At 42.0% G+C, this 24,980-nt stretch overlaps 3 protein-coding genes across 4 annotated transcripts; 2 read left to right on the top strand and 1 right to left on the bottom strand.

Annotated features, from left to right (window-relative positions):
- Positions 1-1,536: 1,536 nt before the first annotated feature.
- On the top strand, positions 1,537-3,156 carry LOC136420818 (uncharacterized). The gene is made up of 2 exons (XM_066407923.1): positions 1,537-1,600; positions 1,988-3,156. The coding sequence occupies exons 1-2, from the start codon at positions 1,579-1,581 to the stop codon at positions 2,299-2,301; spliced, it is 336 nt and encodes a 111-aa protein (XP_066264020.1). The 5' UTR covers positions 1,537-1,578; the 3' UTR covers positions 2,302-3,156.
- A 1,300-nt stretch (positions 3,157-4,456) lies between these two features.
- On the top strand, positions 4,457-6,910 carry LOC136420866 (2' cyclic ADP-D-ribose synthase AbTIR-like). The gene is made up of 3 exons (XM_066407984.1): positions 4,457-4,793; positions 5,255-5,524; positions 5,781-6,910. The coding sequence occupies exons 1-3, from the start codon at positions 4,772-4,774 to the stop codon at positions 6,230-6,232; spliced, it is 744 nt and encodes a 247-aa protein (XP_066264081.1). The 5' UTR covers positions 4,457-4,771; the 3' UTR covers positions 6,233-6,910.
- Positions 6,911-8,051: 1,141 nt separating this feature from the next.
- On the bottom strand, positions 8,052-17,059 carry LOC136420898 (kremen protein 2-like). 2 transcript variants are annotated; one of them, XM_066408017.1, is made up of 9 exons: positions 16,330-17,059; positions 12,544-12,843; positions 11,935-12,255; positions 11,424-11,723; positions 10,759-11,091; positions 10,397-10,573; positions 10,091-10,279; positions 9,579-9,675; positions 8,052-9,284 (listed from the first exon to the last, which is right to left on the bottom strand). In XM_066408017.1, the coding sequence occupies exons 1-9, from the start codon at positions 16,421-16,423 to the stop codon at positions 8,873-8,875; spliced, it is 2,223 nt and encodes a 740-aa protein (XP_066264114.1). In that variant the 5' UTR covers positions 16,424-17,059; the 3' UTR covers positions 8,052-8,872. The 2 variants fall into 2 exon arrangements, with proteins under 2 accessions (XP_066264114.1, XP_066264115.1); XM_066408018.1 differs by lacking the exon at positions 10,091-10,279.
- Positions 17,060-24,980: the final 7,921 nt, after the last annotated feature.

Genomic DNA, 24,980 nt, shown 5'->3' on the forward strand with positions numbered 1-24,980 from the left:
GGCACTGAATACGTAACTATGTATTTCTTATCCCTTCGTTAATATCGGACGGGGTGTTAAGTTCGCATTGATCTTAACAGTATTTTTCTATACATCTTGTTTTTACCTATTAGTAAGCACATAAACTATCACCTATATTAACTACATTTACAACAACAAACTCCCCGCACGCTACGAGGTCAAAGGGCAACGTCAGGTGAGGTGTTGGCAAACAAAGGTGACGTCATGTGTTTATATTACGCCTGACATGAATGGGCGTATAAACTTTTATAAGAACTTATGCTGCCATGCTGTTGTTTAAGTCATTCTATAGCCCGATTCATCGGAATCTACAAGGTTTTCGTTCCCCCCCACCCCATTATGCTAATGGTGTTTTGTTTACTGAAGAAAACATCTCCTATTCTGTCTCTGACCTACAAGTGTGAAAAGTGTCTCACTGCAATGTCATAACAATGAAGTGTTAGAGCAGGTTTTGCTAAGGAATGCTGAAGAAATTTTGGACCGAAGGATATAAGCGAATCTGCTTAGGTACAATAAACAAGTTACTGTGTACGGTAGCAACGGTTGACGGTCATCCTTGAGGGCGTTTCCATGGGAACCAAACAGAGAAAGAGAGAAACGTAGAAAAAATCCGCAAAATACCAATGACCGATTCATCTACTTGGAGGTTGAATTGCTGGTCCTTGACTACACTAGAACTGTGTACTGCGACATGTGCTTTATAATGTTAAAGCGAACCACAACGTGTTTGCTTCGTTCTAGTGCACATGACGTCAGGGTATTCCCCGTCGTCATGATCAGGAACAAAGGAGCCGTGTCGCAGCAGGTGCACCTGGACGCTGTCTCCGACCTGCTCGGCCAATTGATCCCTAGTTTTGCACCATTTTAGGCTGTAAAATACACACCTGGCCTGAAGGTTGTTGTTACGTTTGATGTTCTTCCGACCTGTTTTCGTGAAAGTGCCAAGGCTGAACCAAGGTGAACAGATCGCACGCAGGTGGCCAACTCTTACACGGACGGCTTGTTTTGAAGAGACAAGTGAACAATATGGCGGCCAAACGTTCCGGCTCTTATTTGGACTTTAGAAGTACGTCTTGTGTAGTTCAGTTTACCTACTCCGCTACTGTCTCTTTGCCTTTACCGTAGATATTGTAATGGGGCGTAAATTTTCTAAACTGTCATCTTATCTCGATGGTATTTTTGTGTCGTTTATACGTTCATTGATGCATGTGTGTGGCACAGAACCATGTCAAGTATGTATTCATGATAGTCTTCTCTCATACCACAGGTCTGGAAAAGCTTCTCCTCAACAACTACGTCACGCTAACAGATAAGCTACAGGTGAAAAAGGTAATCCAAGATCTCATCCAGGAGGGCATCCTGTCGATCGAAAACAAGCAGGAGATCATGGCACACAGAACATCACAGGACAGGGCGCAGGCGCTTCTAGATAAGCTTATCACTTGTGATACCTGTACATCAGGCCTGTTTGTTGACATCCTGCGCCAGAGCGACCATGGGCATTTGGCAGACATGTTGGAGAACAGCAAGGTGGCCAGGACGGAGGGCATTGGAGACATGACGGGCTCACAGTTGGATGGTAAGGAAAAGTAGACTTATAGACTGGTCACTGTTAGTATCTGTTCTGACATAGATCACATTATAACACCTTAGTCAACAATTTGGAGTTCACGGTGTTCTCAGCAGGAGTTAGTGTTACACAATCCTACAATCAGATAGTAATTTTGGTGGTGTAGGAAATTTGTGAAATTGGTTAATCTAGGAGACGTGTGCTATCCTTATTAACGATGATACTTATTCTTAAGGCTCTGAGTGCAGTCAGTGCACTATGATGAACTTCATGGTGGCAACATGTGAGAACCACAGCGCTAGTTTGTTCATTATATATATATGTTTGGTAATAAAGGTCTGTTATCAAATAGCAAAGATCTAGAGCAATGATAAACATATTTTTTTGCTCCTTCAGAGCTGGAAAGTCGTCTAGAGAAGGTTTACAAAGAGGAGGCAGAACGACACGAAGGGAATACAAGCTTGGAGGGGCTGATGGGATACGAGATGGGTGACCTCGATCCCATAATTCAGTTTCCCAGGGCACCCTTCTGGTTATCTATAGTCGAATCTGAACTAAGTCTGAGATCCTGTCATTCACTTGTCATTAAGGAGGAGGCTGATCGTCAGGTGGGCTCTGCACTTGCAGCAGACTGGGTGGGCGACAAAAAGGTCACCTCTGACTTTAAACAGATGTACAAACTTAAACTCAACAAAGTCCGAAAGAACTAAACAATCAAGGACGCCATCTTTGACCAACTCCTGCACGACTCTAACTACGAACCGTCCTTCTCCAAAGAAGTCCTCTGGACCTACATGGAACAGACCCAGGAGGAGATTCTGTTCGTACTGGAGGGACTGGACCGCCCCAGTCCCTTCACATCCCCGGAGATCCTGCAGCTGATCGACAACAAGCTGCTGCCGAGAGCCACGGTCATTGTCACAGTGACCGAAGCAAATGGGGGTTGAAATTTTTCTACCCACATTTTCGGACGCCAACTTTGATGACGACCTTGACCATTGATTGACTTTTGAGTATTGGACAACGATTCATGTTTTGACGACCTTGACTGTAGTGTTCTGTATTTGGATCCTGAATTATGTTAAAATTGTGTTCTTTCTGTGATCCGATGGATATGCACAAATGAGAGATATTTCCATTAGAGATGCTAGTATTGTATACTTTTGATGAAGGATTTTGCAAAAGTACATGGCATACACATAGATAAGTATAGTGTGAATTAACATTTACAGCCTATATGATGTTCGTGACGATTGTTTACACTGTATTTCTCCTGATAACATTTTTGATTGTCACTTCGCTGTATAGCTTGTGTTTGTGTTCAGTAGTTTGGAATACAATAGGAAGTCTTTCCACATGCTACAGTAACTGTTAATCATTGTATTTTCAAAACATTTGAAAACATTCGAGTACTTTCTGTACGTGTACACGGAAATCCCACATCCAGTCTTTGTAAACAACATCAGTACCACAGGGAAGTCATTTTAAGAAGACGATAGTTTTTGTGTGCCTTTGAAATCCATTTTAAACGAGTGACTATTAATAAAATTGGGATTCTAACACGATACCGCCATGTCTTCGATCTATTGGAGTGCCTTAGAGAAACTTTTATCATGATAAACTTTAACTGACATGGTACTGTTTAATCCTTTACATTAGCCCGATACATTGGCGTATGTAACTTTCTCGTTAACCACCCCCCTCCCACCTCGTATCATTTAAACGTTGTTTACATTACCTTGACTGGTTTTGAGTGAAGAAATATCTCCTATCTTGTGTATCGTATCGTATAAGTGTCACACCATATAAGAGTCACATAATAATGTGGTAATGACAAAGTGTTGGAGCAGACTTTTATATTGCTGAGGAAAGGTAGGACTGAGAAATATAAGCAACATTTTTCTTTTTGGAGTAAAACAATTCAAACAAGGGTTTGGCAAATGCGGACCAAATAATTCGTTTTTAGAAAGGTAAACTTGCCTCCATGGAAGGGTGACCACGCCACGCCATGCACGCCGGGTTACGAACCCGCCTCCCAAACAAGTTCACCAACATAACAGGTATCTAGAACCTCTCATCCCGATATGATGAGTATCGGCATGAGAGGGTACTTTACCAATATAGAAACTCTCATCCCGATGTAACAGAGCGGCATGAGTCAGCACTATGCAAAGGTAGAAAGAGTGCAAAGACTCAACATTTCAGAAAGGCAGAGAGAGTCCGAAGACTCCACACTTCAGAGAGTAGTAATGGTCATTGGCAAAGGCCCTTAGACCAAACCGAGCAGGCCCGAAAGCCCCCCGCAAATATAGAGACACAAACTGAGACCGGGGGTTAGCGCGGAGCGCAAGCCCTCGTCCCGAGACTCAAGCGAAATCTACGGCACGAGGTTCCGCAGATGTACCATAAGCCAGACTTCGAACTGAAGCAAATACAAAAACAGAGCAGGCCCGAAAGTCCCCCTAGAATCAGCACAAAATCCAACCGGCATTGATCCGAAGATCAACCCGCACACCAAGCTCAGTTGGGTTAAGGCGGCCCAGGAAGTATTATTCCATACATATATGATTATATCCTTTAACTATCGATAGCCTTGTCGCACCACGATAAAACTTCACACAGTTTTAGAACTAGTAGACTTCAAGAGCCAGTGATCAACATCCCAAGAACGTAAGGCCTACGTTTCAACAAGAGTTGCGTGCAAAGTTTACGCCTCGGAAAACCCTCATCAGCGTAAAATTGCAACAGCAACCCCCTCACGCACTGCCAAACATTGCAAGACTCAAGGATGATCCTTTCGGGTCAAGCCTTGATCTTAGCCAAAAGGCCGAGAAGAAATATACGCAACAGATGTGCTTACGTACAATAAACAAGTTACTGTGTACGTTGGCAGAGGTTGAAGGTCATCCTTAAGGTTGTTCCCATGGGAACCGAGCGAGTGGAAGTGTCAAGTTCCAGGTGTGTTTGTAGGAAGAAAAACGGCGCCTATTTTTCTGCCACACCTGTCTTCATAGAAAAAACAGGTCCCTACAACTTTCCCCAGGGACCCAATCCGTCGAAACCTTTTTGTCACGCACCGACAAGTGACAGTACGTGAGTCATCACTTTCCATAATCAACGTTTGATTGTCGGTATTGACTGTCTTGTCAGACATTTTGAGGTGCAACCCAGGTGAAAAAAATGGCGTCGACTGAGAACAAAGGTGAGTCCATCGAAATTTCATTCAATGCACAATCTATTCCTTAAAGCAACAGAAAAACTTTTGAAATATACAGTATATACAAGAGCGCAACATCGAAGTGTTCCTTTGGGTAACCAAACGCAGGTTAAATGTCCATAAAGGTAATTTTATTAGCGACTTATTGCAAAGTAGTAACCACAATATGGCTGACACAGTGGGCAGGTGGGCTGGTTGCACGTCTGAAAGAAGTGTATATGTTAATTCCATTCTTTGGCGTTAGTGGGGGGGGGGCATCTTCGATTTCTGATTTATCATATCATAATGGTTTTTGGAACGATACCATACAGAGAAAAAACGTGATGCATAACTTACCTATTGAACAGTATTAGACCATGGCTCACTATTGAATATAGCTGATTTGTTTGCTAGTTTAACACTATTATAATGTTATATACATGTACTTTGTCTTATATGCTCAACAGAAACCATAGGAGACTTGATCACAAACAACTACGAACATCTGTCGAAGAGACTACAGGTTCAGAAACTGATCCCTCACTTCATCCAGAAGCGACTGCTTGACCTCGACGACAAACAGGTCATTATGAGTAAAGTAACCACGTCAGGAAAGGCCGAGGCTCTGCTGGACCTTCTGATTGAGAAGGCGACGTGTACCCCTGAAGTGTTTGTGGAGATTTTGAAGAAAGGGAACCACCGGCACATTGTAGGGGAGCTCCAGTGGTCCACAGAAGGTGATAAATTTCTTACTAGATAGATCATTTGGTTTTCAAACCATGGAAATTACCTGCATTTTTTTCGTTTTTGTACTGGAGTCGTACGTAGATTTATTGCCAATTGAGTAAGAAAATTGTCTTTATGATAACTCTGTTTCACATTTATCCATGCATTTGTTTTCCACTACGTATTGATAGAATAGATTTGTTTGTGTCAGACGTCTAGATAACTGTACTGCAAAATACCAATGGTCATCTACTCTTGTCACCCCAGGTCCACAAGTCTTTATCTGCCATGCTGGGCCAGACAAGGGCCGGTTCGTAAGACCTCTAGTCCAACAACTTCAGGAGGGGGGCCTTCCAGAAGACAAGCTCTTCTTCGACGAGATAAGTCTTAGACCTGGAGATGACTTCGCCTCTAAGATAAGATCCACCCTTTCAAGAACCTCGTCTCTAAAGCTTGTAGTGTTTGTCCTCAGCCACCATGTGCTTAACGATAGGTACTGGCCCAAGTTAGAGTTAGAGCTTACTCTACAGGCAAACAAGCAAATCTTCCCTATATGGCTAGACCAAAACGATGATGGCTTCACAGCTTTTGGTAACAGGTTGAGGAAGTACTCCCCTACCCTAAAGGAAAAAGTTGGTAGAAAGGTTCTCGTAGATCATATAGGGAGAGAGATACCCAGTGTTGCAGAGGAAATTGTGACAAAGTTGGAAATTGCATGAAGAGAAGTTGATATTCAAAACAAAGGTTAGTGAAGCAACTGGATATGTTTTGTAAAATTGCATTGCCCAGAGGCGGGGGGGGGGGGGTGCACTGAACTTATCCAGTTGCTTGAGTAACTTTTGCATTGAGTATTTCTTTGCCGGTGTCTAAACATCGTTGAAGAAATCTATATTTTCCATCAAAAGGAAGTATTGTAGTCAATGTAAGGTTTCTCGAATGGAACATGCCCCGAAATGTAAAAATCGTTTGTTGGTATGGACGTTGTTTTAACCCAAACATTTGTAGTAACTGGATAGACTAAGATTGTGTAACTAGCTTTTTAAAACTTGTGTTGTAGAATGTGTACAAATTCTCATCAGTAAGAAAAACAAAGTAATATACAGACATTTTGGTTACACATTCTTTTGTAAGTCAAATTTTATTCCAACATAATGTGAGAACATTCAGTGACTGTTATAGAAGTGACAGCTTTTAGAAGGATAGTGAAAAAAATGAAATTCTCAGGCAGCAATACCACAAATGAATTTAATCTGTATATCTGGTGGTTTGAAGGACGATTTGTAATTTTCTATCTCATGTCTCCATATATAAGCAATGTAGCTAAGATTTAAAAAAAGTTGTTGCCAACTCTATTTTGTAAACGTAAGAAGGATAATTAAAATGAATACATCAATCTACCCACAACTAGCAGTGTCTCCTATATTGCGTGAATGCCAGCCAAATGTGAGAAACATTGTTGACAGGATATCTGTATTGGTAGTAACATATCATTCAAGTTGTTAGTACGATCAAAGTACTATAGTGACCGCTAGAGGGGCTTGAAAGATAGGATTACAATAGACAGGTGGTCACTATAGACAGGATTCTTAATGTATCGGTCAATGGAAAAATTATCACCAAAGGGACCACGAAAAAGTGGTCATATTGGCCATTGGCCATTATGTAGAGGTGGTCACCAGTAGAGGTTTGACAAACCAACAAGAGAGTTCTATTGAGTATTGAAACCCACTTGCCAGAGACATTTCTTAAATTTTCTTTCTTCAAAGAGTTTCCCTTCCGCCTCAATTCAACATAAACATACGTTTCACATGTTTGCAATTCGTATCCCTTCTTTGATATTGAAGGGGTGTTAGGTCCCTATTAAAAAAAGCTTACCCACCTAAACCATCCCCCTTTATTTGCAGCATTAACAACAACAAACTCCCTGCATGCTATGGGGTCAAAGGACAAACTCATGTGTTGTCAAACAAAGATGACGTCATGTGTTTATGTAACACCTGACATGAATGGCCTACCAAGCTAGCAGCCATTCCTGTATAGCTCGGGACGTACTAATAATGTATTCTGTTAACTTGGGGTTAGTTGTTTCTGGTGGAGGGAGCCAAATACTGTCCAAGGTTGGTTTACAGATTCTCTTTATAAGTAAGTCTACACCAAATGTGTATATTTTTGGCCATGGCCTTGGGTGACAGAAAAATTGACATAAGGTGAAATTTCACAGGTGGAAAGATGTGCCGACAGAGCTGGGAGAATACGATTCATTGAATGCATGAAATTCTTTGACTTGAATCTATCAATAGCTAGGCTTAGAATATTTCCTTGCTGCATAGAAAATATGTGCACCGATGTTAATTGAAGTTTCAAAGGGTGCCCATGATTTACCATATGGGGAGGGGTGTAATATGATTTCATAAAAATTAATGTGTACATGACCTATAAACGAACTTTAATGTCATGACCTATAAACGAACTTTAATGTCAGTGATGAGTCCTGTTCAGTGTTTCCTATGTTACATAGTAACGGAATTCCAAGAAAAGTCTGTTTGTAATTTTATTTCATTCTTCATATCGATATAATATTCATTCATGGACCACATACAATCATATTGTTTTTTAGCTGTGGTAGTCCACAAAGCGTAGTACACACACGCACGATTCACAATACGTCACAGCAGCAGCAACAACAAAACGTATAAAACATATACCATACTGTCATTGCTCCCAAGATTTGTTTTAGGAATGTCATCAAGTCGTTATTTACACACAGTCTGCTAGGACATGGCACCACACACTACAATTCAAATCTCGCTTCACTGATACCTTTCCCTGTTATAAAAAGGATAAATGGATTCAGGCTAGTATATGTACTTATATCAGTCTGCCTGTTCCTTTAAAAACGTTCATAACATACAGATAGGGAAATAGCGGTTAAACAACAGGCCCTTACGTTCTGTTTAATTTCTTGTGAAGTTGCTTAGTTTTGATCAATCAGATATATATGTTTGTAGTCTTTCTCTTTGGAAGATGAAATTCCACTATGCTAAGAACTAACAAAGTGGACTTGGTCATAACCTCTTCTTCTACTTATATATATCTATGTTATACTGTACAGTTTGGCATTTTTCAAGTTTTCAAGAAATCAGTGACACAAAATCAAACTCAACAAAATAGCGCTGTAATAATATATTACAGTCTTATAATAAACGAAAAGGTAAAATTTTGCAAGACAAAAGACACATTTCAAACAATGGGCCCTAACCACACAGGTAACGCCTGCAGTTATTTCGCTCTTTAATGAAATATTCAAAAGCGGGAAGTTGAATACTAGGGATATCAATACATTATATTGTACACTAGATCTATTGGAGTTCGTACAGGTTATTGTCAATGAGGCCCTGTTGCTCTCCATTCATGGCCTGCCCATGTCTCTCTTCCCCGACCGAACCTTCGTATAGAATATTGTCCACGATTCCCTCTTCCTCATTTCCAGAAGGACTCCCTTTCTTCTTTTTCATTGGCTTTGCATACATTAGCTCGATGGGTTTTTTCGTACCACTATCGGGCTGGGCGTAAAGCGGTTCGGTACCACTGAAGGGGCCCGTGTCCCGGATGGAGGCGTACTGATGCAGATCATCCTCCGCCTCGTTTTCGCCACCGGGCGCACGCGCACTGAGGTTTCCGGGCGTCAGAACGAGGCTGTCTGATGTAGGAGCTGCAGAGTAGGCGGCAGTACCAGGAGATGTTGTGCCCTCCTGCTTCTGCGCCGCTCTCCTGGAAAATGCAAATTTTGAATTCTCAGAACTGACTGTGATTATTGAAGATTGACTAGAAGCAAGGGTCAAAATGCAAATTTCAGCAGTTACATCTCGAGGAAGACATCGGTATGTTGGACCCATATCGTCCCGTCTGACATTTTACAGTCTAACGTCTTTTGATACTAAATCTGCCTTAATGTCAAACGAAATCAAGCACTTTGCATTTTGGAAACGTCTCTCGGACTGATTATGAAGTGCCAAAGGGTATCTCTAAACGGCTCAGTATTTACGTGGGGCGAATAATGCCTACCTTTTCCTGATGATGAAGATAGCGACCACAAGAACTATGGCGAGAAGAACCAACACTGCCACTATGCCGCCGACGATTGCCATCCACATTGCTTTATCTGTAAAAGGCGATTAAAAGGATCATTGCAACCGTGTACAGAGGTTTTGTTTTCGGTGTTTGGATGTTTGTGTTCTTGTGTATTCGAAGTTATTGCAATATACCAATACCCTGGCAATACACTGTTAGTAGAGTGGTAGGAAGTGAAGTGAGAGGTAGTGTCACTGCAAATGTCTGACTTGCGGAGTGACAGGAAGTAGAGGTGGTAGAACTAGTCGATAATCAGACATGGCAGACACCCCAGGTCATGTCAATGGAAGAGACTACTGATTCACAGGGGTGTAAATGTGTAATACACTTAAGACCGCGCAGCGCTCTTAGCCCAGTTAATGTGCGACGTTTTTCTACAACATTAGTGAGTGTCTAGTCACTTGCTTTTTTTCTTACAACACAGTGCGGCTATCACACAAACTTACCTGTAACATTACAGTAAGGTGTGGGGATGTCGAAGCTTCCGTTCTCCTGACACTGTACCGTAACACTGTGTCCGTTTTTGCAAGTGATAGTCGCATGTTGGCCAAGAGCAACGTTACCTCCATGGTTAGGGGAAACGGAAATGACGTCACCGACTACGGCTACGGGTCCGCAATGGCCAACACCTATAGCTAGTACAAAAGATGTGGATATGACATGCATGAAATACATACCTGTTGGCTCCAATGTCCAGTGGCATTTTGGACCATATAAAACTTTCATTATCACATTATATATAATAATCTTACCTCTGCAGAAGGGAGCTGTAGTGCTGAAACTTGTGTCCTTCTGACATCGAACCGTGACGTTTCGTCCACCTTTGCACGTGATTTGCGCCTGTTGGCCAACTGCGAAGTTTCCTCCATGGTTAGGGGAAACGGAAGTGACGTCATCGATGACTGGTATCGGTCCACAGTGACCAACACCTGGAAAAGATGTGGATTCAGAATTAGTAGTATGTTAATTGGATATAATTGGTCAAGGTCACGTATCTCTGTGGTAAGCGGAAACGGAAGTGATGTCACCGATCATTTATCTCTCCATAGTCAAATGTATATGACTGATGACAACGTTTTTCTTTTAGCATTATTGACACGCTGAACCAACTCACCTTTGTAACGTAGAATGAATCCGTCCGTTTGCTGCGCCCTCTGTCGCCCAGCTCGGAACTGCAGACTAACATTGCTGCTGATACTGACGTATTCTGCCATTGACGTACCGTTGAGAACAGTAACAACAGTCTGGGAAGATCTGTCCTCTATAATCGTCAAACTGTCTTCAGTGGAGATGTCTAAGAGTTCTAAACTGATCCTTATGACGTTTTCAGCACTAACTTCTATGTTCCATATGCAGTTGTTATCTAGTGGGTACGGTCCGGGGAAGTCCGGAGAGTAGATGATCCCTACATTTCTTCTCAGATCACCGCCACATGCTCCAATAGACGCTGAAAATAGAAAATAGCTTTGAGCATTCATTAAATTGGTATATCTCATATTCAACAGATACATCATGATATAGTCTGCTTTATAAACGAAAGGAAAGCCATAATAAAGTATGAATATATATCTGTCGTTAAAGATTAAAGGAGTCATTGTTCATTGATATGTAAAATCTGCCAATCTTTGAATTTCACTTTTCCTGGGTTATCACGTACTAGTAATTGCTGAATCAGCACCAAGGACAGATACGGCAGTTTGAAAAAATTCGATTACCAACTTTGTAACCTAAGAAATCATTCGCCGCTTTCAGACTGTTAAAGATTAAAGAGTTTCTTACCTTCAAACACTTCCATTTTCTGTGAGCCGCTCGGACCTCCACAGAACTGGAACTCGTCTCCGCCACACGGTGCAGTACAGTCGGTGATCGGTAGTCGGAGGGAGGCAGAATCTTGTTGCAATTGGCTCCCGCAACGACAGCCATGTCTGTTGGCGACTCCAGCGTACCGATAACTTTGGGACCGGCAGTATGTTAGGCACTTTTGAATCGTCATGCTGGTTTCAGAGGTACCGGTGACACGACCAGACAGTAGGGGGTTGTTACCTGGTTCATCCTGGTAGCAGCCTAGCGACGTTGGTACTGAGGGGGACGTTAGGAACAATGATGTCACAATTGAATATCAATGCATCCAAGATAATATGGTTTAACACACTTCTAAGCGATAAAATAACTTTCAGAAGAAAAGTCTGAATCCTTGACTCTTTGCGTTCCCCAAACAACCTTGGAGCAAATTTGAATCGATATAATTGACAAAAATTGCAATAGATGGGTAAAAGAGAATGTGGCTTACCATTGATACACCTGTGTTCAACTCTCAGGTATGTGTCCACATCCCCCTCTATGTGTCCACACGGGTTCCCTCCGAACATCCCGTCCGACGGTTCTAAGATACAGTTTCCCGAGGCACGGGTGCATTGCGTCTGGACTCTTGTTATGATGTAATTTTTGCTTACCCAATTACAATTTGTACAGTCTCCCTCCCTCTGTGTACAACCTGATAGCTTACACGCCCAGTCCTGTCCGTATAAAGCACGAACAATCAAGAGTTGCTGAAAGTCTGGTCGGGGACATCCTATGGTTTTCTTGTCGTCCTTGCAGATGTATGTTATGTCTGTATGTATGGAGAGAAGAAAATCACAAAGTCATTTGGTGAGGCAACAAATATCTCTCGGTCGGTGATATCCAATTTCAGCAACCCTTTTTAAAAATGTCTAAAGTCGTACTATGAATATTGCAGCAACCAAATCAAGTCCTGAATGTAATAGCGTCAAAGATTTACTATCTGTTATATCCATTCCATGCGATTGCGTCTGGAGCTGAGATTTGATTACAAATATCGGATCACAAGATATTATAACGGCGCCCCCGAGGCGTAACAAAAAAGAGTGAGTTTACTAACCTGCACAACTAAAGTGTGCTTCAGGGTCCGCTACAAATTCTCCTTGATCACTGTCCGGATCGCTATCCCAGACTTCAAATGTTCCAGTTATGTCTTCTAGATAGAAGCTGGAGTCTCTCACACGGATACGGTTTTCGTTTTCAATATGCCAATAGCCTTGTTTGAAAAACACCGGTGCTTTGGACTCATCGTTTCTGTATTTAGGTCGGCTCTCAGATATTCCGCCTGTCATACTGTATGTACCAATAATTAGATTCTGGCTTAGGCGTGTGGATCCGGACAGACGGACAGTCGGGCAACCTGTACAGACAGATAAAACATGCACTGTTATGTACGAAAAGTCTGAACTGCGCCCTAAGATAGCCTCCGATGCAGACTCCTCCCGGCTATTTTCTTTTTCAAGTTATTGTTTTTATACTACATGTATTACATTTTTTTTCTAATTGCTGGCCGACTTTCGTGTTTTGAAAGAGACGGTGACCCCGATGAACCTCAAGTTATGAAAACTTGTCGGGACAAAGCAGGGCGCATGGTTACGGCGTGAGAACGTGGAGCCAGCGGTGCGTGCACCCTCCGCGGAGCGCGGACTTCACAAGTCCATGCCGATTGCCACTAAGTGATTTTTGATTTTCTTTTGTGGCGCCGAGTGAACGCAGACTCCTTCCCGGCCAGCAATTAGAGAAAAAAAGTAATAGTATAAAAACAATAACTTGAAAAAGAAAACAGCCGGGAGGAGTCTGCATCGGAGGCTAGCCCTAACACAATAACTTGCATAAAGTGATGATAAACAAGTCTCCCCGAATTCTCGGCTGTTGTTCGTTCAGCTGTAACAAAGATTGTCGGTAAGCTAAAATACATGAATTAATTAATTTCTTAAAGAGATAGGGAGGGGTGCTGTAGGATGTAGCTTTGAAGATTAAAAAGAGCGGTTTTGAAACTTTTAAAGTCTATATAGACCGGAAGTTTTCCTGTAGTACTACATAAAGCCACTAGTAGGTCCATAGTCGAACTTGTCCTTTATTTTGCTGACGTTGACACCTATCAACGAACATAGCAAATTAATTAATCCAAATTGATTAATCCGAATTAATCCAAAGCTTCTTGAGTTATCGAAGAAGCACAAAATCGATTCTCTAGGGGAATTGCATTCGTGCAATTTTCTGAATATTTTCAGATTGGTCCGCCCCTGAGGTGACGCCAAAAAAAGTGATTTCTAGTAGAGAATATATTGTTTCCCCTCAGGTTTGATCGTGTTACCACCCCCCACCGTAAGCGTACCCTTTACGTTACTTGTGATACATGTATATTTCGTATCAATTGTAAGTCAGGTGACAAGTGATGCCAGGGTGGCCTTCACGTCTGAGACTGTCTCACATAAATGTTCGTTACAACTTACAGTTTTATTACCGAATTCCTTCACATTTCAAGTCTGACTGCGCCTGCCGTTAACACTAGCGTACATAACCACTTTTCTCAGTTACAGGCTCAGCCCTGCATTTAATAGGGGCTGGTACAAAAATATGGAGGAGGGGTGCAAAAAAAAACCTACCTAGCCCTTGTTTAGGAACCTTAGATATATGAAATCTTTATTGACACAACAAACGTACAGCGACTTTCGTACGGTCTACTAAACTACGCACAAAAAGTTTGGAAACTTAACTTTAGTCGATCGTATATCCGTTGTTTCTTGATCAATTTCAATGCATTATATATTGATGGAAAGCTTGTGTAATTTCCTTTCCTATGATATCCAAGTCATAATAATTGCAATCTCATGAAGCGAGCGCCAGGCCTGCTTACGCGATTGGGTTGTAGATGAAAAGTGCCCAAATTTCCATGCTAGTGTCAATTAACACTCAGCGCAGGGTGGTGGTGTCGTCCACATCGGGAATGGAACAGTGTGTGGAGGAATGTTATGTTCACAGCTACAGATAAGTGAAGGTTTACTTCAACTGTTGGATGGGTAAATGAAACTGTGGGGCCAGTGAGGAGAATCCTATGCTGACTGTTGCACAGATAGACTGACTGTTTGTTTGTTTGTTTGTTTGAGCCAGTGTCATAGTGCGGGGCAGTACAACGTTAACTGCCAGAAGAAAAACCAGGCTAATCATCCTAAGCAACCTCGATGTGTCAACATATAGAGACACCTTTCTCCATCCAGTCACATTTCCTAGATCCTTACCTCTGCAATATGAGACAGGGTGCAATTCTGCAAGATGATAGTACACGTTCATACAGAATGAGAGTCATTTCAGACCACCTCCAGTAGGCAGGAATACAGAGGATAGAATGGCCCTCATGCAGCCCAGATCTCAACACAATTGAACACAGTCTCAGACTCACTGATCAGCTTGGGCAAGATGTGCATGCAAGAATGATCAACAGAACAACACTGGTCGACCTGCGACGACTCGTTGTGGAAGAATAGCCAGGGACCGCGTAACAAAATTGGTGACAATTATGAGGAGGATGTACCAGGCTGTGGTGACGGCGCATGGCGTGTGTACTCAGTATTAAGCCGCCTTCATCATAACTGAGGCTCCTTTACGCATTTTTTTGTTGGTTTGGATGAAGACTAACCTTGGCTTTCATATCAATGTGTTTTGTCGATTTAAGTTTCATATTACCCTCCTACACAAGCCACGTGATACCAACAGAAGAAAAAATACTGAATTGAGCGTTTGACATTAGTAGGGTATTTTGGGCACTTTTTTTATGTGACCCGCTCGCATAAGCAGGTCTGGTGTTCGTTCCATTAATTTATAATCAAAATAAGTTTGGTATCATAGGAAAGAAAATCACACAAGCTTTTCAATGTTACATAAATCATTGAAATTGATCAAGAAACAACGGAGATATGATCGACCAAAGTTAAGTTTCCAAACTTTTTGTGCGTAGTTTACATACATACATACAAACAGTCAAGTGGATACAAATGAATTAACCTATACATAAATGTATATGAATGCTTACTTGCTTAATATGAGTAAATCAACATGTTGATATACTATAGTAAGCTACTAGTGATTTGTCTTTCACGAATTTCCTGAAGGGCGATCAGAATATTTTCACTTTCGTACCGTAACGCCCCCGCAGCAAACTAAAATGGTTCACCCCTCGCCAAAGGGCTTGAATCCTGACATAGATATACGCGAAGCCGTCTACTTTGCGACATATATAAAACCTACCGCTACCCTAGCAGCGACTGGTAATTATGTGCGTAAATCAACCCGACTATTACACCCTACAGGAACACTATCAATCTCCCAAACGTTACTGTACCCGTTGGATAGGAAGTGCGATCAATCTTGATCACTGCCACTAGTCCCTCTGCCTTTTAGCGAGTGCCTAGAGCCTCGTCGTTTATGATTACACCAGTGTCTCATAGTATCTAGTATTGCTTTGAGGGTTGCATATTCACACCAGTTGTTACAAATATATGTGTACCGTGCCAAATATAGCACGAAAATCTAGTTTTCAAGCAGCTAGACTGTACACTTCCGCTTTACATGACGCCTTCCATGGCTTGACTTCCTTCCTTGTTCCGTCTTTGATAAATGAAGTCACATTCATCTTACGATTAGTGTTCTGTGGTAGGATCTTTTAACGAGGCTATCTATGACAGAACCGACAGTCTACGATCTACGACAACCGTTGCAAGACAGCTGAATGTTGCACGACACAGCCACGACTAGCTGCTCTAACGATGTCCCAAATTTCTTGTCGTAGACCTGTCGTACGACATACGTGAGAGGGGTGTTACCCCCACAAGACAAACGTACGTACCTGCGCCCGTTACGGGGACCAGGAAGCCCCAGGCCGTGAGGACAAGCACACACATCGACAGCCGCCCTCCCGTAGTCGGTACCTGCCCCGCCATTTCTGCCGTGGCTCACGTAGACTTCCGAGAATCGAACGCTTGAGTCAGGTTGAAAAGGCCGTGGGCTGTGGGTACGTTTGTCCAAACCACCCACACATTTCCTCTGCGGCGAGGTGGGACACGATTTCTTTCCCCTACGGTTTCGTATCTTCTACCAACAAGGTTCCGGGCCCGCGCAAGGTGGTATGGGTACCACAATTCCCATAGCTTCACTCCTATCAATCTTTTCTCAGTCTTGCAAGTTGTTTTCTTTTTCCATTTCTACAGAGAAACACAAACGTCTCTCTCTCCTTTCCTATTTCCGCTGCTGCATTGAGGTAGATTTCCCATAGCGCCATTCCTTCATGCTGGGTTGAGAGAAAAATATCGACAGTTTTCCAATGTTTCAAAGATTCCAGCCCTCCAAAACATTCTGGTCAACCCTCGATGAAGTCATCTAAGGTCACGGTTCGGGTCAAGCGGTCTATATCTCGGTTACAAAGGAGAGGGCTATAGAATAAAGCTAAAACGTTTCTACAATTACTGTGTGTGGTTTAAACAAATAAGGTGTTAGACAATAGACCGATGTGTAGAATGACCTTGTGATAATGTTGTTGGTAGTATGCTAGTCACGTTTGGCCAGGCAGACACAGGCACCGCCGCAGGTATTGTTTTGCGAATCTTGTGTGTGCTGAATCGAACACTCCGGCCTCGACCTCAAGACTTGCTCAACGACTCACGTCATAAGGGACGCCACACCAACCTTTGACCCTGCCCTGTCTGACAACTTTGTTATAAATATAGATCTAGAAATATGACGTGCAATGACTTGGAAAATTCAGGTATGATAATATCGAAAACATGTAAAATATAGAATGGTTAACCTGAAAGAGATAATCATGTTGTATACATGATTTGCACAGCCGCAAGACTTCAGTGTAGTAATACTGTAGTTTATTGTTAAGCCTTAAGGGACAATATCTCACTATTTATGTCTAGGGGGAAAAGAGAAAACTCTATCTTATGCATGCTGCACACGAACAAAACGAAAAGAAAGCGTTAAAACAGAAAGATAATAAGAAAGTTCTCTGTACACAACCAATGTTTATCATATAGCCCACGTTTCAGTAACCGTCTGTCACCTTCCTCCAGGCAATATTAAATGGTTGTACTTCGCTCTGCAGATAGGTGTCGCTGCTGAAGTCTGAAGACGCGTGTTTCATATAAAGCCTTGCTGTATGAATGACTTGATACAGTCGGGGTAATACAAGAATGAGACCTTTAAACAGCGCGTTTCATATAAAGTTCTATATCCCCTCTCATCACGGTTCATGACTCGAGTTGGTTTTCTGATCCATACAGCCTCCTTAATCCAAGAAGTGGCTCTGTTGTCCTCTATGTCTATGACGTTGGGCCTATCCCTGTTTCTTGTGATGCGGTCTGTCACTGCTGTTTGTTTTAAATTCCCTTCATTCTCAATTTCTTTCTTTTGCGTTCTGATAGGTGATTGCGAATGAAGATTTGAAGATCTTTCTCTCCGACTTTGTTCTCTAACTAAGCTGTACTGTATCAATTTTCATTTTAATCGTGTACTATCTTGGTTCTGAATCGTCATCTATGATTAATAGTTGACAAAACCTGACGATCCACTGGACTAACGTGTGAAACAAACTTACATTCGGCTGTAGTCATTTCCTGAAGCTGTGTGTCAAAGTACATTCTTCCCTTTCTCATTGTGATCTTCCGGTTCTACACAGATAGAGAGAACTGATAGATAAATTTGTGTAGCCTGTAGGCCCAGGAAAAGAAATGTTGTTTCCGGTTAACTCACTGACACCAGCAAAAACCTGCCGACCCTAGCCTTTTTCTGGGTCGTCCGCTGGCAAGGCACACAGGATTTTTGATCTGACATCTCAGCGATGAAAAAAAGGCAGAATTCCAAGTAGTCTTGCGAATATTTCATACCCTTTCTAAGAATTTCAAAAGTTCATGAAAGAATGAGTAGCAAACCTTAAATTTGTTCATTAATAATAACGTTATGTGCTTACAAGTACAATGTTACATCTAACTTTTATATTTACAATGTAATGTTTAAAACACCAGTGTCCAGATGTAGTTTTACATCGTTAAACCTTTTTTTAAATCACCTCGACCGAAAGGAAGAAAGAGAATCCCTACCTACCAATTTGATTTTTTCCCACCAATTCGATTTTTTTCAGTATCGTAATCAGAAACACGGCATTAATTTTCCTGAGCCAACAGGTGTCCGAATTACCCATGGGGCCATGCGAACGCGCGAATTCCGAAGACCAAGATGGCGACTGGACATCGAGGGGAGGAACGTCCGATAAAATCCGTCCCTGGAAGATGATAAACGTCTGTTTTGGCTGGTGAGGGGTACATAACTTTATTCTTTATATTCTTGTGACCATATTTTGGCCAAATTTCCGTGGAAAGGTGGAATAACACCACGGAAATATGGCCGAGTTTCTTATGCATTTTGGCGTGGCGTGGCGTGGCTTACGCGAGTGCACATTGAGCTGGGCTGATTTGCATAAATTAATCATAGATAGAGTTCCGCGACTTCATACATTGCCAAATGATGTTGACCTTCATAATTGATAGATTATAAAGTTTTCTGACTGATATGTAAATAAGGTCCACATTTGTATATATCATATCATATCTAAAAATGGTCTTATCTATTCAAAGAACATGAATTATAATTTATTACGTTGCCAAAAGTAGGAAAGTCATTCAATGTAACACATCTTCTCTTATTAATTCCACTGATTAGAACTCCATGTTACATGTACTTGTTGTCTCTATACATTTTTAGCACCTGCATCTACATCTACAGTGGAAAAACGACATGAACACTCAACGAGATTTCAATATTTTGTACTTTATTAGCCACAAACATTGCTTTACAATCACAGTGGTTCACATTCTAATGGTCTTGAGAATTGAAGGTCTGACTCTGAACAGTTTCTGCTGTGCACTCATGTTTAGATTAATTCTTTAAAATTGTTTGGTATTAGAAATACTGGTAGCCAATTTTTATGTATCTACAAATTGCCATACATTTTACCCGTTACATTTGGCGAGCAATAAAGTTCTTCTTCTTCTTCTTCTGTTTGGCAATTTGGTAATGCCTGGGGCCATCAATGATAACATGTGAACTAACTGGTTTATTAAGTCTTGTTAGTTACAAATACTGGTCATATATCCAGTGGTACCATTGCTAAATTGGATCAAATTCTTGTATAAAGGTGTTATTTACTTCATCTGTATTATTTGGGCAACGCCTCAGAGGTGTAGGCTTTTTTCAACACTTTCAATTCATACTCGGAGGGGGGAATATTCCTCAAGTTATGCCTTTGGTGTAGAGCGCATCTCGAAATAAGGTTGTACATTTTTTCCTAATTTTTCTAAGTATTGCCTTAAGGGTGGGGGCGTTTTGTCCCTTGTATCTTGTAATGATGTTGGAAATTTTGACCAGACAAAATATTTGTATGTATAATATATACTTCAGATCTAGGAGGAACAAGATTCTACAAATCACAAGTTTTATTGACATCTTTTTAAGCCACAGGGTTTTACTTCACATAACAACAATAATTGGATTCCATTCCTGCAATAATATAACACTTTCTCCTACGCTTAACGTCATTAGACAACAAAATGTCTTCAGCAAGCTAAGAGACCAATCCCACATCCATCTATATTTCCTGGGTGCAAGATAAACAATGCTTCCTGGCCTGGGTAGGGGGTTTGTTGTTGAGTTCAGTTTTTTCATGACATTCACTTAAGCCACAAGTTTTTACTTCACGAAACTACAATCATTAAATCCCTTTCCTCTATTAAGACTTTCTCTTACGCTTAACGTCATTAGACAACAAATTGTCTTCAGTAAGAGACCAATTTCACATCCATCCAAATTTCCTGGGTGCAAGAAAAACAATGTCTAATTTGTAATTTCACAGCCAATGATAGCAACACTTTCTGTAACTTATGATTTCTGTTTTTAAAACGCAGCGACTGAGAGGCATTTGTTAGTTGTACAAGTACAGTTGGATGAAATGCAGCCAGCATCTTTAGTAATCTGGGAGGGAGATGAATTAAAATTGCTTCAATGAACATTTAGTGTTAAAACCTTGCTCTCTGTAACCTTGGTATCACTTGTGCAACATGACGGGTTAGAATTTACAACTTTTCAATTTAGTTCCCTTGACTTGCAGTAAAATGTGGGAGGTTATCATTGACTTGTGCAGGCTAAATTTTTTGTATTGGTCAATGGATTAGGCAGCAGGGAGAATGTTAAATAAGGGGGTTGTCTCTTGAAGGTATCTGACGACCTGAGATGACCTGTGATCATACCTAAATGCTCTGGCGATGATGACTTGCCTTGTTTGTGGACTCATCCTTCATTATTTTAGATATGTTCATGCCTAGAGATTTGGACCTGTGAACTTGGCCTTTGTTGTCACTCTTGTGACCTTGGGAAGTGGTAACGGCTCCTTTGGAGGCCTGTTTACAGGACATGTTTGTGTGATTTTTGTTTTCTGAGGGTTTAGCTTTGAGTGCAGCCTGATACTTAGCGCCGCGCTGATGTCTACTGGGCTGGGTAGGGGGTTTGTTGTACAGAGGCATCGTCTGCATACCAAACTTTGCAGCTCTCATTGTTTTGTTATAGTTACCAATCAAACCCTCATATCGGGGGCCACTACTATTGCCTGATACAGGCATTCCGTGAGCTCTGATGTTAGTCTGACGTCCACGTGCAGGTATCTGGTAATTCTGTGGGTCTCTCCAGACTTGAGGGGCTGTATCATAGGATGGGTGTTTGCCGCCCAGCCTGGTTGATGAAGGAAGGGCCACCTTAGCTGTAGCAGCATTAGATATTACAGAGTAGTCCTGGGGGTATGATAGGCGCCTTCTGTTATGTTTGTAGTTTCCAATCAAACTCATGTACCGGTGGCCACTGTTGCCTGCTCTGATGTTAGCCTGACGTCCACGTGCAGGTATCTGGTAGTTCTGTGGGTCTCTCCAGACTTGAGGGGCGGTATCATAGGATGGGTGTTTGCCACCCAGCCTGGTTGATGAAGGAAAAGCCAACTCAGCTGGAGTGGCATTTAATCTTATATAGTAGTCCCTATCGTCTAATTGAGGCACCTGAAGTGTCAGAGGGAATGATAGGCATCTGCTGTTATATCTGTAGTTACCAATCAAACCCTCATATCGGGGGCCACTACTATTGCCTGATACAGGCATTCCGTGTGCTCTGATGTTAGCCTGACGTCCACGTGCAGGTATCTGGTAATTCTGTGGGTCTCTCCAGACTTGAGGGGCTGTATCATAGGATGGGTGTTTGCCGCCCAGCCTGGTTGATGAAGGAAGGACCACCTTAGCTGTAGCAGCATTAGATATTACAGAGTAGTCCTGGGGGTATGATAGGCGCCTTCTGTTATATTTGTAGTTACCAATTAAACCCATGTACCGGTGGCCACTGTTGCCTGCTCTGATGTTAGTCTGACGTCCACGTGCAGGTATCTGGTAGTTCTGTGGATCTCTCCAGACTTGTGGAGCTTTATCGTAGGATGGGTGTTTGCCACCCAGCCTGGTTGATGAAGGAAGGGCCAACTCAGCTGGAGTGGCGTTAAGTCTTACAGAGTAGTTCATGTCGTCCTGGTGTGTCAGAGGGTATGATAGGCGTCTCCTGTTGTAGTACTCGTCTGGAATTTCCCAGTAAGGATGCTGTGCCCCTGGTCTTGTGTTGTAGTAGTTGTAGTACTCATCTGGAATTTGCCAATAAGGATGTTGTGCCCCTGGTCTTGTGTTGTAGTAGTTGAAGTACTCGTCAGGTATCTGACTGTAATCATTATCAGTCTGTGACGCTGTCGAAGCTGCAGTGTTTTGCTGGTTGTAGTACTCGTCGGGAATTTCACAGTACTGGGGCTCATCACCTGAAGATGAAGGTCCCTGTGCACCACTGTCAGCCTGTGTGGCTTGGTCGCCCTGTGAAAAACAGCGCTGCCTTCTGATAACATACGCCACAAACAGTGCTACCAGTGCTACACCTACTACAACTACCATTGTGATGATCGCTACAAGTGGGGATCTCTCTTTCACATTGCCATTTGTACTGGGATTCATCTGATTTGGGGTAAACTTTGTAGTCTTGATGTTAGGCTTTCCTGTGGTCAGAGCTACCCCCTCTCTCGTGCACACGGTACAATCAGGAGTGCCGGTCACGGTCCTTGTGGCCTGAGTCTTTTCTGCACACACGGTGCCGTCAGGAGTGCTGGACAAGGGCATGGTGAAGACATGTCGGTAGGTCTCCTCCCAAGTGTTGACTAAACATGTTACATTTGTCATTTCTTCATGACCAAAAGTACTGACATCATTACTGTGTCTATCAGCATATGGCTTGGTCCTGTTTTCATTAGAGATGACATCTGATAGAAGTATAGCAACAATTTGGGGATTGCAGGACCTGTCAACACCCATGGGAACAATCTGCAGAATGGTGTCTCCCCGCAATGATACCTTTACAGTGGAGACATCTTCCCAAGCATGTTTGCACAAATGGGTGATGTTTTTGGCATGTTTGTCTGATTCTGTGTTAACTGATATGATAATCAATGGCAGGCTGTACTTCACTTGACTCATTGCTTTAATCTTCTTAACATTTAGATAAGGACATTGAATAGTTGGTGCCACATTTGGCTGAGCTGTCTGTGTGCGGGTGTCATGTTGCATCTGGACATGATAAACTTGCCTCAGTCGGGGAACTTCATTGATACAGAAAAGCACCTCGTTAACCCTTACTGCAATGTGCTGACCAGAATACATGTATGTAGGATGACGATAGTCCAGTTGCCAGTTCATTACCAACTGAACAGAATCATCGAGAGAAAGCAACTTATTCCTACTCAGTGATAGTTCTAGTAGTTTGTGTAGGCCCTCTACAGTTTCCTTTGACAAACACGTCAACTCATTCCTGCTCAAGTCTAGTAGTCTCAGCCTTGACAGTGACTTAAATGCCTTTGGATGAATGATTTCAATAGAATTTGATTTCAAGGAAAGGTGGCCTAATAGTTTCAGATTGTGAAACCAAGATGGCTCGATGCTTTGCAAAGAGTTACTGTCTAGTAACAATGTTCCCAGGGAAGTGAGCTTTTGGAAGCATTTCGAATCCATATTACTTATGCGGTTGTGTGACAATGACAGCATCCAGAAAAGTGCAGGAAATTTCAAACTGTCAAACCAATTTCGTTTGACGTGAGTCAAGTTGTTGAACTGAAGCTCCAATGACGACAATTGAGGAAACTCAGCCAAAATACCCTTTTCCAAATCTGTGATTCCACATTGAACGAGAGCAAGGTCACGTATTGTTGACTGCCGAGGTGATCGTAGTTTCTGAACTGACAGTATCCCAAAGGAGAACCCCCGTACGGCTACACGGCGGTCGTTAGGAAGGCATGTTGAGTTTGGCTGGGAGGAGTTCGTTATATTTAGTGTTGGCTGTTGCTGCGCGGTACATAATATACAGGTGCCCTTTTGAGAGTAGGGCCCATTGTATGGTTTCCCATTGGGAAAACAGGATGACCAGGGTTTTGTGTTCTTGCACCCAGGAAAACATACCGGGTCTAAACTTGCACAACTCACAAGGATGGTGAAAACAACTAACACCTGATGTACTAAATTTAACATGCTATAACACCTATATAACAGCTAAGTTATGTATAAACGGTCTGTGCCGCTGTCTGCTGCAGGGTCGTTATCCCCTAGTGGGGACGGCGAACAACCAGCCGGCTGGCTCCCCTGGAAAATATAACAAAGGTTATTATTTTTCACCTTGCATTTGTATTGACTAGAATGACAAAAAAAGATGATGCTTTTGTAGAAATTTCTGGTTTTGTCACAGGAGCTTGTCTGATCAAGTGCCCATAACTATTACACCCCTAAAAAAGGCCAAGCTTGAACTCAACGACCCCAAACCTTCGCCAAGCAGTATCATCAGTAACCACGGAAATCACCTAATTTGTATAATGTATGCCTTAAAACACTCACTTCTGCATAATATGCATATGTCACAAATATATACTTATGTTGAAGAAGAACAAAGAAATATTGGCCACCCTTTATGTTCCATCCACAAAGAAAGTCTTAATCATAGAATGTTTAAAAAAATCAAAACTTTGTTCATTAAAAATTCATGTCACCTTAGATATGGGAAACAGTGTTTAACTGTAAGCCCCGGATATGGGAAAGGGTATGGCATAAAGTGTAAGCCGACGTGAGAAAATGTGTGGCATAAACAAATATATCATGTCATACAATATGGAAACGTCTGACACGTGTTAATTAAGAAATTCTGCATGTGATTCTGCCTTAAGTTTGTGGCAAATTTTTGAACATAAGGAAAATTAACCACAAAGTTGTATTCTTGCAACTGTGTGGAAGACCATGAACACATGCAGTGCAAATTTAAAGTACTGAAATAATTCTAGAATGTTTTGTTAGTTGATATGTAACGTTAAGTGTTTTAACTGTAATGTTGAAATAAGCTTGA

The sequence above is a fragment of the Branchiostoma lanceolatum genome, chromosome 15 (genome assembly GCF_035083965.1).
Source record: "Branchiostoma lanceolatum isolate klBraLanc5 chromosome 15, klBraLanc5.hap2, whole genome shotgun sequence".
NCBI classification, from domain to species: domain Eukaryota; kingdom Metazoa; phylum Chordata; class Leptocardii; order Amphioxiformes; family Branchiostomatidae; genus Branchiostoma; species Branchiostoma lanceolatum.